General features: G+C 30.0%; 9 protein-coding genes across 9 annotated transcripts; 6 read left to right on the top strand and 3 right to left on the bottom strand.

The window, feature by feature from the left end:
• Window positions 1-21: 21 nt before the first annotated feature.
• Window positions 22-990, top strand: BN7_3660 (DnaJ homolog subfamily C member 17; the record flags this gene model as incomplete). The annotated part of the gene is made up of 1 exon (XM_011275741.1): window positions 22-990. The coding sequence occupies one exon, from the start codon at window positions 22-24 to the stop codon at window positions 988-990; it is 969 nt and encodes a 322-aa protein (XP_011274043.1).
• Window positions 991-1,529: 539 nt separating this feature from the next.
• On the top strand, window positions 1,530-2,588 carry BN7_3659 (Cysteine synthase 1; the record flags this gene model as incomplete). The annotated part of the gene is made up of 1 exon (XM_011275740.1): window positions 1,530-2,588. One exon carries the CDS (start codon window positions 1,530-1,532, stop codon window positions 2,586-2,588), a length of 1,059 nt encoding a protein of 352 aa, XP_011274042.1.
• A 420-nt stretch (window positions 2,589-3,008) lies between these two features.
• On the top strand, window positions 3,009-4,025 carry PDR17 (phosphatidylinositol transporter; the record flags this gene model as incomplete). Its single annotated transcript, XM_011275739.1, has 1 exon — window positions 3,009-4,025. The coding sequence occupies one exon, from the start codon at window positions 3,009-3,011 to the stop codon at window positions 4,023-4,025; it is 1,017 nt and encodes a 338-aa protein (XP_011274041.1).
• Window positions 4,026-4,444: 419 nt separating this feature from the next.
• BN7_3657 (zinc-binding alcohol dehydrogenase family protein) lies at window positions 4,445-5,545 on the top strand (the record flags this gene model as incomplete). The annotated part of the gene is made up of 1 exon (XM_011275738.1): window positions 4,445-5,545. One exon carries the CDS (start codon window positions 4,445-4,447, stop codon window positions 5,543-5,545), a length of 1,101 nt encoding a protein of 366 aa, XP_011274040.1.
• Window positions 5,546-6,701: 1,156 nt separating this feature from the next.
• On the bottom strand, window positions 6,702-8,951 carry DEF1 (DNA damage-responsive RNA polymerase-degradation factor DEF1; the record flags this gene model as incomplete). The annotated part of the gene is made up of 1 exon (XM_011275737.1): window positions 6,702-8,951. One exon carries the CDS (start codon window positions 8,949-8,951, stop codon window positions 6,702-6,704), a length of 2,250 nt encoding a protein of 749 aa, XP_011274039.1.
• Window positions 8,952-9,774: 823 nt separating this feature from the next.
• Window positions 9,775-10,857, bottom strand: FBA1 (fructose-bisphosphate aldolase FBA1; the record flags this gene model as incomplete). Its single annotated transcript, XM_011275736.1, has 1 exon — window positions 9,775-10,857. One exon carries the CDS (start codon window positions 10,855-10,857, stop codon window positions 9,775-9,777), a length of 1,083 nt encoding a protein of 360 aa, XP_011274038.1.
• A 2,738-nt stretch (window positions 10,858-13,595) lies between these two features.
• MPE1 (cleavage polyadenylation factor subunit MPE1) lies at window positions 13,596-14,973 on the top strand (the record flags this gene model as incomplete). The annotated part of the gene is made up of 2 exons (XM_011275735.1): window positions 13,596-13,649; window positions 13,720-14,973. 2 exons carry the CDS (start codon window positions 13,596-13,598, stop codon window positions 14,971-14,973), a joined length of 1,308 nt encoding a protein of 435 aa, XP_011274037.1.
• Window positions 14,974-15,065: 92 nt separating this feature from the next.
• On the bottom strand, window positions 15,066-16,409 carry BN7_3653 (putative methyltransferase; the record flags this gene model as incomplete). Its single annotated transcript, XM_011275734.1, has 1 exon — window positions 15,066-16,409. The coding sequence occupies one exon, from the start codon at window positions 16,407-16,409 to the stop codon at window positions 15,066-15,068; it is 1,344 nt and encodes a 447-aa protein (XP_011274036.1).
• Window positions 16,410-16,707: 298 nt separating this feature from the next.
• Window positions 16,708-17,757, top strand: TAP42 (Tap42p; the record flags this gene model as incomplete). Its single annotated transcript, XM_011275733.1, has 1 exon — window positions 16,708-17,757. One exon carries the CDS (start codon window positions 16,708-16,710, stop codon window positions 17,755-17,757), a length of 1,050 nt encoding a protein of 349 aa, XP_011274035.1.
• Between the last annotated feature and the right edge of the window lie 16 nt (window positions 17,758-17,773).

Raw genomic sequence — 17,773 nt, 5'->3', positions numbered from 1 at the left:
ATTCACAAGTTTCTGTTGACAATGGTTTCAAAGGACATTGAGTATCTGAAGGAAAAAAACTTTGATATCTACAAGCTTCTGGAAATCCCAAACGATGCACAAGACGTAACAATAAGGAAGGCATACAGAAAACAAGCATTGATATATCATCCAGATAAAAACCATTCAGAAGATGCTGTTGATAAGTTCCATGCCATTTCCATATCATTGAAAGTGCTCATTGATCAGCAATTGAGAAATGAATATGATAATTGGTTACAATCGAAACAATTGGAAGCACTAAGATCTCTTAAACTTGATTCTAGTCGGAAACAGATGAAGGATGAATTAGAAAAAGCTGAAAATGAAGCAATTCAACAACAACAAAGTCAGAGTGGTAATAAGCGTTGGTCTAGTCGTACGGTTAATCAAAGCTCAAATACATTTGGTGTACATCTGGAAGCATTAAGACAAGAAGGTACCCAGAAAAGAAGAGAATTGGAACATGAATTTAGATCAAAATTTAATAATGATGATAATGAGAATTTGGCGAAACCAAGAAAGATATATAAGTTAGAATTGAATGACAATACAAAAGTAAGAGTTAAATGGAAAATTAAAGAAGGTATATCTGATTTATTCACATCTGATGTCTTGATTAGTATTATGTCCATATTTGGTGATATTGAATCAGCTGAAATCTTACCAAGATCATCAAAAGAGAAAAGGTATGATACAGGAATTGTGAAATATCACACAAAAGAAGGTGCAATGAATGCAGTGAAGCATAATTATAATGAAAAGAGTAAAATTTGGGAAAATACATCATATAGGAAATTATCAGGTTTACTAAGGGAAGTTAAGTTTGATAAAAAGACAAAAAAATTGAATAAAAATGTTGGTGTTTTAAATGAAGATGATTATTCATTTGATGAATATTTAGAGTTAACTCTAATGAAACTAACTAATGCAAAAGATTCAAAAAGTTTGAAAAGAAAATTTGAAGAATGAAACTAATGGGTTTAAAATTGATGGATTTTATTTCATCAAACATGCTAATGATTAATGACTTTATTAAAAAATGATATAGTATAATAATAGTTTAATATATAATGTGAAATATTGAAATTATGCAATCAGCAATTTGTTCATAGTTGTAGTTATAATCTTGAAGCTAATCGCGAGTACAAATTAAATAAGCCTATATAATTTTAGCTTCAAAAAAAAGGCAACAGATCATACAAAGCTCAAACAGTATTATAGACAGTATTATTATAGCACAACATACGACATGTCATTGATCTCTTTCAATTGTAATTATTCCAATCAGTCGGACCGGGTCAAGACAGGATCCTCAGCTGTATGAATTCAAAGTAAAACCGAAGCTTATTATTCCCGATCTCAAAACAATATCGCTAAAATTTCTAAATTTGACGACTTAGATCTACTTTACACAGTTTAGAGTATATAAGTACACTAACTTCCCTTTATTCATCTTCTTACACTTCAAGAATTATCTATTCCATTCAACCACCAACTCAATTACCAAAATGGCTGATGAATATCCAATAGTTACAAAAGAAGAATTTATAAAAGGTGTGGGAAATACACCTTTGATTAAAATTGAATCACTTTCAAAAGAAACAGGTCGTGAAATTTATGTTAAAGCTGAATTTAAAAACTCCGGGAAATCAATCAAAGATAGAGCTGCTATTTATCTGTTAAATGATGCTTTATCAAAAGGTGAATTGACTCCAGGGGGTACTTTAGTGGAAGCCACTGCTGGTAATACGGGGATTGCATTGGCTTTATTAGCAAGAACTTATGACCCACCTTTTAAAGTTAGATTATTCGTTCCTGAAACTCTTGTTCCTGAAAAAATAGCTATATTAGAATCATTAGGAGCTACTGTTATTTTAGGTCCAATTGTTCCACAAGATCATCCAGAATTTGTTAATAATTTAGCTAAAAGATATGCAGCAGAAAATGATAATACAATTCATGTTAATCAAATGGATAGTTTAGTCAATCGTAAAGCACATTATGAAAATACAGGTCCAGAAATTTGGGAGCAAACAAACGGTAAAATCAATGCATTTATTGCAGCTTCAGGTACAGGTGGGACTTATTCAGGTGTTTCAACATACTTGAAAGAAGTTTCAAATGGTAAAGTTTCAACTTATGTTGCAGATAGAGAAGGTTCCGGTTTACATTCATACATTCAAAGTAAAGGGGAGAATTGGGATGCTGAAGGTACTTCATTTGTTGAAGGAGTTGGTAAATTAGCTCATACTGGTAATACAAGAGGTATTTTAGATTATACAAGTGGTTCATATAGAATCTTGGATGAAGAAGTTTTAGTAACATTATATAGATTATTAGATGAAGAAAATTTATCAGTTGGTGCTTCCTCAGCTTTAAATCTAACTGCTGCTAAAAAATTGGCATTAACTTTACCAGAAGGTTCAATTGTGGTTACAACAGCTGCTGATACAAGTGAAAGATATGCAAGTAAGGCATTCAATAAAGAATGGTTAATTGAAAATGGTCATTGGGATAAGATACCACAACATTTACATAAATATGCAACATTCACTAGTAGCAGCTAATATATATTTCAACACATATCATAATATAGAGTACTTTGGATAGAAAAAAAAACTTGTAGACAGGTCACAGAATATATACTGTCTAATTATCGGTATGGGACGCAAAAAAGAAAGAATGCGATCTCTGTGGATTGAACACAGGACCTTTAGATCTTCAGTCTAACGCTCTCCCGACTGAGCTAAGACCGCTTCTTGCTGAGTTTTTGGGTCATGCGTGCAGGGTGACCTTGCCATTATCCGGGTAATATTCTCACTTAAAATGTGGCGCTTACCGAACATTTTTCACTTTCTGACAGATAATACGCATTCTTGTTTAAAATGTAATGTGAATATAAATTTTATAGTTGCGTATTTGGAATTTAACAATAAAACTCATCTCTATTTTGATTCAGATCATAAGATTATTATATCCCAAAAGTAATGTTCAGTTGGAAAAAGGATAAAAAGCAAGAGAAACAAGTGGATCAAGCCGATTTGATTGAAGTCTCGGTTCCATTTGATAAACCGAGTACCATAAAAGCTCCAGAGATCAAACAATTAAAAGAGGATGAACAAAAAAAATATAATGAAGTATTAAAACATTTCCAAGATTCAAATCTAGAAGTTGCAAAAGCACCTAAATCATCAGAAAAGGCATCGTTAACTAGTCATGAAAAATCTTGGTTAACAAGAGAATGCTTTTTAAGATATTTAAGAGCAACCAAATGGATTGTTAAAGATGCTATTGAAAGATTAGAATTATCATTAGCTTGGAGACGAGAATTTGGTATTACTGGAGAAAATGATATTGTCACTCCAGAATTAGTTGAACCAGAAAATGCTACTGGTAAAGAAGTCATTTTAGGTTATGACAATAATGCACGTCCAATTTTATATTTAAAAAATGGTCGTCAAAATACTAAATCATCATTTAGACAAGTTCAACAATTAGTGTTTTTCTTAGAAAAAGTTATAAATTTCATGCCACAAGGTCAAGATACAATTGCATTACTTATAGATTTTAAACAATATAAAGTTGAAGGTACAACTTCTAAAATCCCACCTTTATCAATTGGGAAACAAGTTTTAGATATTTTACAAACACATTATCCAGAAAGATTAGGAAGAGCATTATTAACAAACATTCCAATCGTTGCATGGACTTTTTTAAAATTAATTCATCCTTTCATTGATCCAAATACAAAAGAAAAAATCATCTTTGATAAACCTTTTGAAGATTATGTCTCATTAGATCAATTAGATAAAGATTATGGAGGGAAATTGAATTTTGAATATGATCATGATGTTTATTTCCCATCATTAGTTGAACAAGCTGAGGCTAAACAAAAGAATTTCTACGAAAGATTTATTAAATTTGGAGGAATCGTTGGTCTCAGTGAATTTGATCTTAGAGGAACAAGTGAAGAACTTCAATTCCCAGTGGAACAATTAGCATAGAGTTTATAGTATGAATGAAATGATTTGATGTTGATTCCTTTAGTAAAATGATGTAACCAATGACTTCTATCAAGTTTTGTGATATATCTATTCATCTATTCTGATAATATAACCGTTTTGATTTTTGAAGAGTACAATAGAATTTGGATATTAACACCGCCAAAAACCGACACCGATAATTATTTTTTAAGCATTTTTGCAGTCCAGCTTAATAATGAAAATTCAAATTTTATTGCGCTTTTCTGCAATGGAATTCCATTTTAACTGAAAAGGGCTGAATCTTATTTTTTTCCTAGTATACCTTACTAAATTGTGGATACTCCGATAAAATCGACTTTAAAGTATAAATAATGATCTTGATCCTTCTTTATAGTCAATTATACCTCAGTACATAAACAGTATACACATTACTATTGAAAATGACTCCCCTACCAAACACTCAAACAGCTATCAAGATCAACGAGGAATACAAGTTAGTGAAAATTGAAGTCCCTGTCCATAGCGAGTTGGAAGGTGATGAGATCTTAGTTAAAGCTAAAGCCATTGGCTTAAACCATGTTGATAACTATTTTGCAGATTTCAAATGGGCAAGTCCAGGTACAGGAGTTGGTACTTCCTTATCGGGTGATGTTATAGCTGTTGGTAAAGATGTTACAAGATTCAAAGTTGGTGATACAATTACTTCATTCACTTTTGGCTCTGATTCTGAGTTTAAAGATCATGGTGCCCTTCAACAATATGTGAAAGTTCTTGAAACTAATTCATTTCAACTTAATGTTAAAGGCTATGCTTCTACCAGTGATATTCCAAAAGGTCCAATAACAAATTATGAAGATGGTGCTTCTTTAGCAGATGCTCTGATAACAATTGGTATCTCCATTTATCATACATTTGGTCATAATGATGAAAAGGACAAAACTATTTTGATTTATGGTGGATCAACAAATGTTGGTCAAATTGCTATTCAATATGCTCATACTTTAGGCTGGAAAATTATCACTATCGCTTCGCAAAGGTATGAAACATTACTCAAAGAACTAGGTGCTAATATCGTGTTGGATTATCATTCAGAGTCATTAGTTGAAGATATAATATCATTAGGTGAACATATTGATTATGCATATATTACCACTGGTAGTACAAAATCAGTAGAACAAGTTTATGAAGCATTACCTACAGAATATCCTATAAAGTTAGAAGGTCTTCAAGTTCCAAACATCGATTTCATTGAAAATAAAAAATCAAACATCACTTATGAATTAACCAGGGCATTCACTTCACATGAAAGAATTATTACTTATGGAAATGGTGCAAGTCATAAACCAAAACCTGGTACTTTGAAATCCTTGAAAGAATTTGTTCCAATTATTGAAAACTTACAGAAACAAGGTAAGTTAAAACACTTACCAATCAAAGTTTTACCTGGTGGATTTGATGCAGTTAATGAAGGTCTAAAATTGTTAAAAGAAGGAAAAGTTTCTAATCAAAGATTGGTTATCAGAGTTAATGAAGAAATCTAAAAAGTCGGTTTATGTACATTGTGTAATTAAATTTGATCTATATCAATCACAAATATCTAGAGTAGCTAAAAATCATGCGCTTTTCTAATGATAAATTAGTATTAATATACTTAAGTATTGAGCTCATCTGTATTAGTAATATCTTACATAATCTGTATAAAGATCTTTTATGTTTTTGAAGGATTAAACTGGAATAATTGATAGATTTAAGAGTAGTATTAGTCTATAGGTGATACTAGATATAGTATTAAGCTATTTCAATTAGCATTTGAAGTGTTTTGAAAATCAAAAATTTCAAATTAAAAATACTTATAACCTTATAAAATTTAATTTTACTTTGAAAAAATAGATTTCAAAAATATCAAAAATTTCAAACTTTGAAATTGGTGACTATAATGATATAGAAGATAAACTACGCTCTAAGAATACGCCCACATATCTTTGAAAATTTATAATCTCAAGTAATCATAGATTAATTATAAAAGATTTTGTTTTATAGAAATTTCGGTTATACCCGGTAATTAATAATTTAATTTCCGAGAGTTAATACCGAATTGAATTTGAGAGCACTATTTAAATTGTAATTTGTAAAACAGGTCAATATAATTCATGACAGGTTATATATATATACTTTATACTAAAGAGTAAAGCCATTGAATATAAATATACTGATAATTCGCATATAAGTTAATAACTGTATTGGGTCTTGTTGAAAATCACCCAACACCCAACATAGGTGTATAGTCGTATAGTCTACATTCAATTGATTAAGATAAATAACATATCTACGAGCTTACACAGATCCAGATAATATACTACAATTCTTAATTTAATCGAAACATTATCTAGCGTATATTATTCACAGAATGATGTTAAATTCAAGACCTAACAACATCAAAAACGAACAAAATTTTTTAAAATGAAAAATCAAAATTCAATCAAAATTAGAAAATTTTAATATAAATGTCAAAACAACCTCAAATAAGAATGACAATATATATCAAAAAACGTCCAACAAGAAATAAATCAATCAATTCCATTTTAAAAAAATAATCATAAAAAATAACAAACAAAACTCAAACAAAATAGTGTTTTTTTTTCAAATAATAAAGACAATTTTATAACTTTTTTTTTAAATCATAATAATTGACTAAATTTAATACCAACTTCTTTGGTTTAAATCAGCACCATATCCATAGTAGTTTTGTGGTTGGTAAAATGGTGGAACAGCTTGATCTTCAGCACCTGATTGACCAGTTGGAGCAGAACCATTAGAAGCTGATTGATTACCTCGAGAAGCAGCTTGTTGAGAGTTTGGTTGAGAACCAGGAACACTTTGTTGAGTTTGTGGAGCTGATGAAGCTTGAGTAGCTTGATGTGGAGCACCATAAGCACCATAACCTTTTGGTTGTTGATATTGATTATATGGTGAAAATTGTTGTTGTTGAGCAGCTGCAGCTTGTTGTTGATAATAAAATTGTTGTGGGTAATACATATATGGCATGTTTTGGAAAAATGGAGTTTGATAAGGCATACCTGCAACATTTGGTTGTGGTTGATTACCACCAGCATTTGATGGTTGAACTTGGGAAGCAACTGGTGAAGCAGTGGCTAAATCATTTGCAACTGGAATGGTTGGAATTTGTGGTGGAACAGTGTATGGTGATTGTTGAGCAGCAGCAAATTGTTGTTGTGTTTGCTGAGCACCAGAAGCTTGATCATAAGCACCAGTTGATCTTTGTTGATTGTAACCATTACTACGATCATAACCATAATCTAAACCAGCATAGTTGTAACCTGGGAATTGTGATGAATAAGCACCATAATATTGTTCAAGACCTTTTGGAATTGGTTGTTGAGGTTGTTGTTGTTGCTGTTGAGGTTGTTGTTGAGATTGTTGTTGACCTTGACCTTGACCTTGAGGTTGAGATTGGGTTTGGGTTTGAGGTTGTTGTTGTTGTTGAGGGTATTGTTGTTGTTGTTGTTGGAAAAAGTTTTGTTGTTGTTGTTGTTGAGATGGTTGAGATTGTTGTTGTGGAGCTTGTTGTTGTTGTTGACGTTGTTGTGGGTAAGAACGTTGTTGTTGTTGCTGTTGTTGTTGACGTTGTTGGTTGTAGTAGTCATTATTATATTGTTGTTGTTGTTGAGCTGGTTGTTGTTGTTGAGGTTGTTGTTCTTTAGTTGATTCTTTGTTATCATACAATGAAGAGCCGAATGATATACCACCGACGTTACCTAATTGACTAGCAGTTTGTGGTAAAACAACTGGAGCATCTTGTTGTAATCTTCTTTGAGATTTTTGTTGTTGTTGTTGTTGAATTGGGATTTGAGGTTGAGTTTGTTCAGGTTGAACTTGTTCAGTTGTAGTTGGTTGTTCAACTTGTTTTGGAACTTCTTGTTGAATTTGAGGTTGTTCAACTTGTTGTTCTTCTTGTTTTGGTTCTTCTGGTTTTTTATCTTCAACAGAAACAGTTTCAACACCTTTTGTAACTTCAACAACTTTTTCAACTTCAGTCTGTTGTTCTTGTTCAACTGAAGTTTCTTGAGTTTCTTGTTCTTGAGGTTGAGGTTTTGGAGCTGGAGCAACTTTTTTCTTTGGTTTTGGAGCTGGAGGAGTTGCAATAGCAGCCCATGATTTATTACTAGTTGCAGGAGTTTGAGCTGGTTTTTTAACTTCTTTTTTTTCTTCTTGAGGTTTTTCAGATTGTTTTGGTTCTGGTTTTGATTCTTCTTTAACTTGTTCTTCTTTTTGAGGTTGTTCTTCTTGTGTTGATTCTTGATCTTTTAATTGTTCTTCAGCTTCTTGAGCTTGTTGTTGTTGTTTAACAGCAGCAGCTTTAGTTTTTGGATCAGAACTTGCTAATGCAGCAGCCCATGAAGTTGATTTAGGAGCAGCAGCAGCAGAAGTAGAGGTAGAAGTAGTGGTTGTATTTGATGAATCTTTTTGATCTTTTGGAGCAGAAGAAGAATCTTTTGGTTGTTTTGAAGCTACCGGAGCTCTTTTACCAGGTTTTTCTTTGAAGCCACCTCTTGGTTTGAATTCTCTTTGTTTTGGATGAGAAGAACCATTTGATTGTTGATCTTTATTATTTATTATTTCTTGTTCATGTTTTTCTTGTTGTTTTTCCTTTTTAGATGGTTTTTTAACTTCATCCCATTTACTAACAGCACCTGTAGTAATTTTTTCAATAATAACTTCCAATACATCAAATTCATTAATTAAATCTGTTAAATCTTCATTTGACCAATCTGGGAATAATTCATTAAGAGTACTTAATTTATTTTGAACTTCAGAGTTCACTTTTGAATTTGAGTTTGTAGATGAAGGATTAGATCTTTTGGATTGACCTTTGAATCCACCTCTTGGCCTTCTAGGTTGTTGTTTATGTGTAGTAGAGTCCGACATTATATGTGATATGTGTATATGTTTTATATGTGTGATGTATTATATTTTAATTATTTGAATTGATATTCCAATCTCCACAATTTTCAATTAAGTAAAGTTGAAGTGATTCTTTGATTCAATTGAGACAATTTAACTAAAATATAACCGATCTTTTTTTATATAAGATTGATTGATTGATTTGAAATAAATTTGATTGATTGATTGATTTGATTATAATTTTTTAACTATTTTTTTTTTGAAAACAAATAATAAACTTTTTTAGGATAAAAAAACACGCAGTTAATAGAAGAACACAGCTGTAATTTCCTTAATTGATATTATAATTTGTTTAAAAGTAAAAATTGTTCAATTTTATTTAATTTTATTTCAATATTTTAATTAGTCTTTGATGGCACAATTCAAAAATTTGTCGACGATTTTGAAAAATTGAAATTGTCAAATGCGGGTAAAAAGCGCGAACAAACGTACTTTAAACTCCTATTTCAATAACAAAATCACTACAAAAACCAATAAAGATCCAGAAAAAAGAGAAATATTAACATATAGTCTTACAATACAATTAAATCTCTATCTTGTACCAATTTTCCAGAACTCAATTGACCCATTTTAACCCAAATCATTCAGCAATCTTGCTAATCCCAGTACAAATTTCCAAAAAAAAAAACGCGCTTCTCGAAAAAAACCTTTTTTTAGTGCCAAAATTGTCGATTTCCCAATTAGGTATAAAGTCTACAGATTTATCAAAATTCATAAAAGCAATTCGTTAATTAAACCGTATTAAATCAAATATATAAAATCAATATATAAATCAATTAATTACCATTTAGATTTGGTTTTTGGTGTGGAAGATATCTAAAGCTTCAGAAATTCTGGCAGTCATAGTTTTTTCACCTTCTCTAACCCAAACTCTTGGATCAAAGAATTTTTTGTTTGGTTTATCTTCACCATCTGGGTTACCAATTGGAGCCATTAAGTAATCTTTTTTGTTTAAGACATAGTCTCTAATACCAGTCAAGTAAGCATATTGACAATCGGTATCTAAGTTAACTTTAACAACACCATTCTTGATAGCAGTGTCAAATTCTTGTTGAGATGAACCTGAACCACCATGGAAAACCAAGTATAATGGATGTTTGTTATCAGTACCAATTTGTTGTTTAGCATATAATTGATGGTCACCTAAGATTTCTGGTTTTAATTGAACGTTACCTGGTTTGTAAACACCGTGAACGTTACCAAAAGCAGCAGCAATTGAGAAATTTGGTGAGATTGGAGCTAAAGCTTCATGAACTTTGAAAACGGTTTCTGGTAAAGTGTATAAAGATTCTTTTTGGACATCTTCATTGTTAACACCATCTTCTTCACCACCAGTGATACCAATTTCCATTTCTAACCATTGACCAATTTTAGCCATTCTTTCGAAATATTTAACACAAGTAGCAATGTTTTCATCATCAGTTTCTTCAGATAAATCCAACATATGAGATGAGAATAATGGTTCACCAGTTTCAGCAAAGAATTTTTCATCTTCAGCTAAGAAACCATCAAACCATTGTAATAATTTTTTAGCACAATGATCAGTATGTAAAACAACTGGAATACCATAAGTTGGAGCAATAGCTCTAATGTAATGAGCAGCAGCGATACAACCAGCAATTGAAGCTTCTTGGTTAGTGTTTTTAACACCTTTACCAGCGAAGTAAGCAGCACCACCTTGAGAAGTTTGTAAAATGATTGGTGATTTAGCATCTCTGGCAGCTTCTAAAGCAGCAACAACAGTTGATGATGAAGTAACATTGATGGCTGGGATAGCGAAACCTTTTTCTTGAGCATAGTCAAATAAAGCTTTGACATCTTTACCGTAGATGACACCGGATTTTCTTTCTAAAACGTCTTGTAAAGCCATTGTGATGTGTATAATGAGTTTAATTTAATTCAATTGAATAAAATATGATTTAAATCAAAATATAATCAAAGAATAGTTTCGAGATGAAAAGGACAAGTTCAATTATTTATATACTTTTTTCCCAGGGATGGGAATCTTTGAAGTAACGTGGTGGATCAACCGACGATTTTTCAATCTTCTTTGCGGTGCGAACCGGAGAAAAAAAAAGTTTCACATCAGACAACTACCAAAAATCAAGAGTTGAATTGAAATTTGATAAACGTCATTGGTACAATTCATATTACAATTGAGTGGATAGACAATTGTTTTTTTAGTTGCGATTGTTATAGTATTGTATAATAGAATAATGGCATTGTTATGTCCATGTTTTCCTGTTTAAAAGCAATTGCTAAGTCTATTTTAATTCAACTCCGAATTGCTATATAACCATTTGATAATTAGCTCTTGAGAATAGTCAAGGCTAAAAAATGCACAAATTAATTGAATGATCAAATGAAGCATCACCTTCAACTTGAGCAACATCACCAGGAGACTAGAAACTGATGTTTTTTCAACCACTTTTTTTTCGCTGGGAAGTCTAATGGTCTAATAGTGCATCTGATGTTGGTTTTTATGGTATGGTTTGACGTTTCATATAACATGACAATGCATCAGTTGATAAATACTATAACCATTGATTCCGTTAACACTAATATTTTATAATTTCACTAAACACCCAGTTAACCTTAAATAAATATAAATCTCCTCTTTGATGCCTATTCTATCCGGTTATTGTTATTCCCAATTGCCAGTTGATTAATTGTTCCAACTTGTTCTTGTATCTTCTTAGGATTCCGCGCGCAACTTTTACTATATGAGACCCAAAAGACCCAAGTCTACTAAATTAAGCGAAAGGTCTAGACTGGACGTTGTACAATTCATCCAAACACCAGTCCCAATATTTCCAAGAGATCAAATTAGATCTACGTCAGAGATCTTTTAATTCAAGTATAGAACAAGTTATAACCTATAAAGTACCATAGTTTTAGTGCTAGATTAAGTTCAGCCAATTAATTTATTCATGTTTATAAGCGAATGTTTGAGTCTATATTAATCTATATTATGTATACAATATAATCTTTATACAATACTTTCATTAAAACTTGTTTCTCGTTGATTATCAATGATTAATGAATGAGTTATTATAATACCAGCAGAAATTGAAATTAATGAAATTAATGTACTTATTGGACTTGAAAAAATTATTAAAGGTATTGTTACCACTAATAATAATATATATAAATAATTTTTATTTATATCAATTTGAATCAATCCTGGGATTTTAATTTCATCTAATTCAAGATTTTTCAATAAAATTATACCAATAGTTAAAATGATTAAACTTAAAAATAAATACCAATTTTGAAATAATTGAACTAGGGAAATTATTAAAATTATAATTAAATAATTTGAATTAAAATATCTTATATTTGAAAAAATTCTAATTTGTGCTTCACCAATTGATTTTGGGGTATTGATTTTACTAATATTGAAAAATTCTTTTAATGGTTTAATATTTGAAAATTTTGAATGTAAATATGGATTTTGATGCTATAGTTAAATGTTAGTACTAAAGATCAATAGATAAAACACCTAATAGATTATATCCAAACTCACTTTAAAAGAATCCATATCCCATTTTGTAGGGAATTGTGTTGGATTGAATGAATAGCTCATGATGAGACCCTATAGATATAAAACTAATTTCAATCAAGATTGGATCAGACTTTAATTATACGTGTTATTGTTTTGATACATTTTCAATTTTTTGATTATTTTCAAGAATGAGCGCGAATTTTTGTAATTAAGGTACCGCGAATTTTGAAAAAGTTTGGCATATAAATCAATGAAATCAATTCAATTAAACTAAGAATTGAGAGGCTAATGAAGGAAAGAAGTGATCTATGTTATTTGAGAGTATGGTTAGAAGTATAGTTCAGTTTGATATTAATGATATTCCATTTTGTTGAGATCTGAAAGGTCAATTCGTTGTTATAATCATTTGCTACAATACCCAATTCATTTCATAAAATCAATACATTAAATATACAATACATAACCCAGGGTATATAAACTTAACATTTATAACACATTTCTTTATTATTCTCATTCTTTCAATTTGCAAAATCATTATTTAGACCACAATTCATGTTCAAACATCACCAGCTTTTTTAGAATTACATGCAACAATTCTAATCTTATCAGCATGAACAGATTGATTTTGATCTAGTTTAACATCAACATCTTTAATAACAAAAGTCCAAACATCATCACAAAATCTATATGTATGTAAATGACCTTTAAATTGTAATTTAGATTTAACATTTTCTTTTAAAGATTCTGAAACAACTCTATCAAACTTTATATGATGTTAATAATCAATTATAACCCATTTCCATTCTTCATTACTTACATTGGATAATACTCTTAAGGCCAATTGTGGATCCATTCTTTGATCACTTGATCAATTGTTAATATAAATTCCACCAAAAGTATACATTAAACATACGAAATTAGAGTATCAAGAGAATCTGCCAAAGCAACACCCAATGTGCTTCTTCTATAAAGCTCATAATAACCTTGATTACTCATTGTTGATCATAAAAACCACCAACAATAAAGCACAAAAAAGTTGAATTTTGGTTTGATTTTTGGTTATATTTATTTGATTTCAAATTGAACTTTTTGTTTTTGTTTAAATGGCAAATTCGGTTCGCGACACAGAATCTCATAATTTTACCCGGATTTGTCAGGTAATAAACAAAAATTAATTTCTGGACATGAACATTTATACTAGGAGCTAATTTACTAGGATTTTACTAGGTTATTAACAATTGCACAATGTCATCCACTATTTTCTACAGATTCAGATCACAGAAAAACACTTCGAGAATACTCTTTGACGGTACAGGTATAACAGTTTTCGATTTGAAAAAAGAGATTATAAATGAAAATAAATTAGGTACAGGTACTGATTTTGATTTAAGAATTTATAATAATGATACAAATGAAGAATATCAAGATGATACTTTAGTAATACCGCGTTCCACTTCAGTAGTGGCAAGAAGATCTCCAGCTTCGAAAAATGGGAAAGGTACTGCTTCAAGATATGTTACTGGTAAACCAAAAATTACAAAAGTTGATAAGAATGCTATTCATAATAATAATACACAACAACAACAACAGCAACAGCAACACACAGAGGATAAAACAATGACTGAAGAAGAAAGAATCAGTTTAATGTTTGCTAATCAAGATGATCAATGGAAACAAACTCAACAAGTTATGTCTACTGCAACTCCGGTTTATAATAAACCTTCAACAACAAGTACAAATAATAATCCAGATGATGTCCCACCACCAGGTTATATGTGTTATAGATGTGGTAGTAAAGATCATTGGATTAAGAATTGTCCAACTAATGACGATCCTAATTGGGAAGGGAAAAGAATTAAAAGAACAACAGGTATTCCTAAGACTTATTTGAAAACTATTGAAAAACCTGAAGATGAATCAACTGGTGTTAAATCTTATATGATGAATGAAGAAGGTAAATATGTTGTTCAAGTTGCTGATGAAAAATCATGGGAAAGTTATAAGAAAAAAGTTAATAAAACTCAAGATTTAATTAATGATATGAAAGATATTGATCAAAGTTTAATTGATCCAATTACTGGAAAAGTTTTCGAAAATCCAGTTATTACACCTTGTTGTTCTAAAAATTATTCTAAAAATTATATTGAAGATAATTTATTAGAATCTGATTTTATTTGTCCAAATTGTGGTAAAGAAGATATTTATTTAGATCATTTAACTAAGAATGAAGAATTATCTAAAAAAGTTGATGAATTTTTAGATAAAGAATTTGAAAAAAGAGGTGTCAAGAGAAGTACAGAAGAAGAATTAAATGCATCAAAAAGACAAACCATTGATTCTTCATTACCTGTAAAACCAAATCAACAACAACCAAATTCATTACCACCAAATCCAATGGGATTACCAATGAATCCATTTGGATTACCATTTGTTCCACCTTTTGGTATGATGCCACCACCACCTCAACAAAGTAATCAATGAAAATGTATATATATAGCTACGAACAATTGAAAATGAGTAATATATGTTTTATGATTTATAAATTTATAATATGTAAAACTATCTATAGTTTATTAATTTTCACCATTTGAAAAACTAATAACAGCATATTTACCACTACTTAACCAACCTAATCTTGATTCATTTGATTTAGCCCATTCATCACTAACTTGATCATAAACACCTTCAGGTAAACCAACTAAAACATCAGCTTTAATAGTTCTTAAAGCTAAAATTTTCAATCCATTTGAAGCTAATGAACCAATTGATTTTGTGAAAGGAGTAGTTGAATCCCATCTTCTATCACCAGTTAGTTTTCTATAATTCATATCACCTTTAAAAATAACTAATGAAGAATCTAATAAATCTTTATGAACTTTTGAACCACCAAATTGAGTTTCTGATGGATCAATATTCCAAAAATCTAAATCTAAAGTCCAAAATGGTGAAGTTCTTAAATTTAAAGTACCATTATTATTATAATATTCAATTTTATTAATTAAATGATCTAATTCTTTTCTTGATTTATTAAATAATTTTGTGTTTTTCAAATCTTGTAACAAGATGTAAAAATCTTTAATATTAACATCTGAAACCATCCATGGAATATCCTTGGTATGGAAAACAATTTCATTTGCAATACCAGTATCTAATAAAAATAATGCAAAAATTAAATCAGTATAAACTTCAAACCCGGCATTATCCAAGACAAAATCAACTCTTTTATGTTCATTAGTATTTGAAGATAATGATTCCCATGCTTGTTTTAAATCATTAGTCAAGATATTAGCTTCTGATTTTTTTCTTGCTTCAGCACCTTGAATTGATTTAATATCATCTAAAGTTGCAGTAGCTAATAAAGATAAATCAGTTGCATTACCCCATAATGAAATTTCAGCAAATTCATTAAATAAGATTTGTTTAGTTTCATCATCTAATTTTTGTGATGTTTCAGTTAATTGATAATAACGAATAGCTAATTCAGTAACACCATCAACAGAACTTTCAAATGAACTTCTTTTCAAATTATCAAAAATATCATAATTGAACCATAATGATTTTTCAACAAAGAATGAATTAATTATACGATATAAATAATTTTCCAAAAATAACCAAGGACCTGTTAACCAAGTATATGATTGACCTTTAAGAACTTTATTAAATGAAGCAAAAGCTTTAATTGAAGAATCATCAAATGGTTTAACAGCACCATCATTTTCAACATCAGATTTTAAACCTTTTAATTGAGAAGCAATTGCTTCACCTTCTTTTTGGAAGTCTGGATTTGATGATTTTTCTGAAGTTTGGATAACATCATCAATAGTATCTTGAATAATCTTGATCCAACGAACTCTAGCTGTGGAAAAGGCGAATGAGTCTGAATCTTTGTTATAGTAAACGTCAGGTAAATTGGACATTGTGAATCTGTGTCTAATTGAGCAATGGAAGCACTAAATAACCACTGAATAACCACAATCCACAAAGGTTCTTTCAAGTCTTTATATATTGGAAATTCAAATCGTGGGTGAGTTCACCTGTTATTTGTTACGCGACGCATCTGGTGCGATTTTCAGGACTAAAGAATTCCATCCGCTTAAAATGCGAGAACTCCATTAGGAAATCACAAGAAGAAAGAAGCTATAACCTGTGGAACTCATATATAAAAGAGATACTACTAGTTATTTTATTTGATTGGATCAAAGGAAGTGACTAATTATGACTGATCAACAACAAAAACCAGTTAAAACCGTTTTCAACGAGGCAATCAAAGCTTTTAATGATTTGGAAAATTCCACTACAAGACATGATTCAGATGAGTTCAAATTGCAACTAAAAGAAGTGACACAAAATTGGTTAGATTTAAAAGGAATTGTTCATAGATTAAGTTTGTTTAGTATTAATGAATCGCTTGAAGATTTAGCCACTAGTGATATCAAATATTTAGGGATTGAATATTATTTAGCTCAATTATACTCACAAAATTCTGAACCTTCTAAAATTAATAATTTAAAGAAATCTATATTATTATATTTACAATTTTTGAAGAATTTAAATAATTATGAATTATTAGAAAAATCAAATGTTGATAAATATGAAAAATTAAAAAATGACCCTTTTGAAATTAAGACACTTCATGATAGTGCAATGATTAGAAGAGATGAAAAAATTGCAAATTTTAAATTAGAAAAAATTTTGAATAACAAATTAGAATATTTAAATAAATTAGAATCAAATGAATTAGAATTTCAAAATACAGATGAAGATGAAATACGATCATTATATTTTGATCAATTAAAATTCTTCACATTGAAAACTTTTGATAATATAAGATTTATAACTCAAGAATTAGAAATATTACAAACAATTCCAGAACGTCCAAAAATTGAACAGCTAGAGGATGATGATCGTGAAGAAACCAAGAAGAATACATCAGGTTATACTGAGAATTTAGAATCTTTAAATCAATCAATCTTATCTGAAAAGGGGAAAATTTTAAAACCTTTTACATTAATGAAGAGACAAGACCTGAATAATAAAGTTTATGGAACAGGTCAATATTTACCAACAATGACTGTAGAGGATTTCCTTGAACAAGAATTAGCAAATGGTGGAATGGTTACTGGTGGTGGTAATGATGGTGATGAAGAAAGTAGTGATGAAGATGATTTAGAAAAAAATGATTTGGAAACTTATAAAGCTAGACAATGGGATGAATTTACTGAATCTCATGCTAAAGGGAGTGGGAATACTATAAATAGAGGTTAAATGAATGGAACATATA

The sequence above is a fragment of the Wickerhamomyces ciferrii genome, contig 00108 (genome assembly GCF_000313485.1).
Source record: "Wickerhamomyces ciferrii WGS project CAIF00000000 data, strain NRRL Y-1031 F-60-10, contig 00108, whole genome shotgun sequence".
NCBI lineage: Eukaryota > Fungi > Ascomycota > Saccharomycetes > Phaffomycetales > Wickerhamomycetaceae > Hansenula > Hansenula ciferrii.
This window is presented reverse-complemented; position numbering and strand designations above follow the sequence as displayed.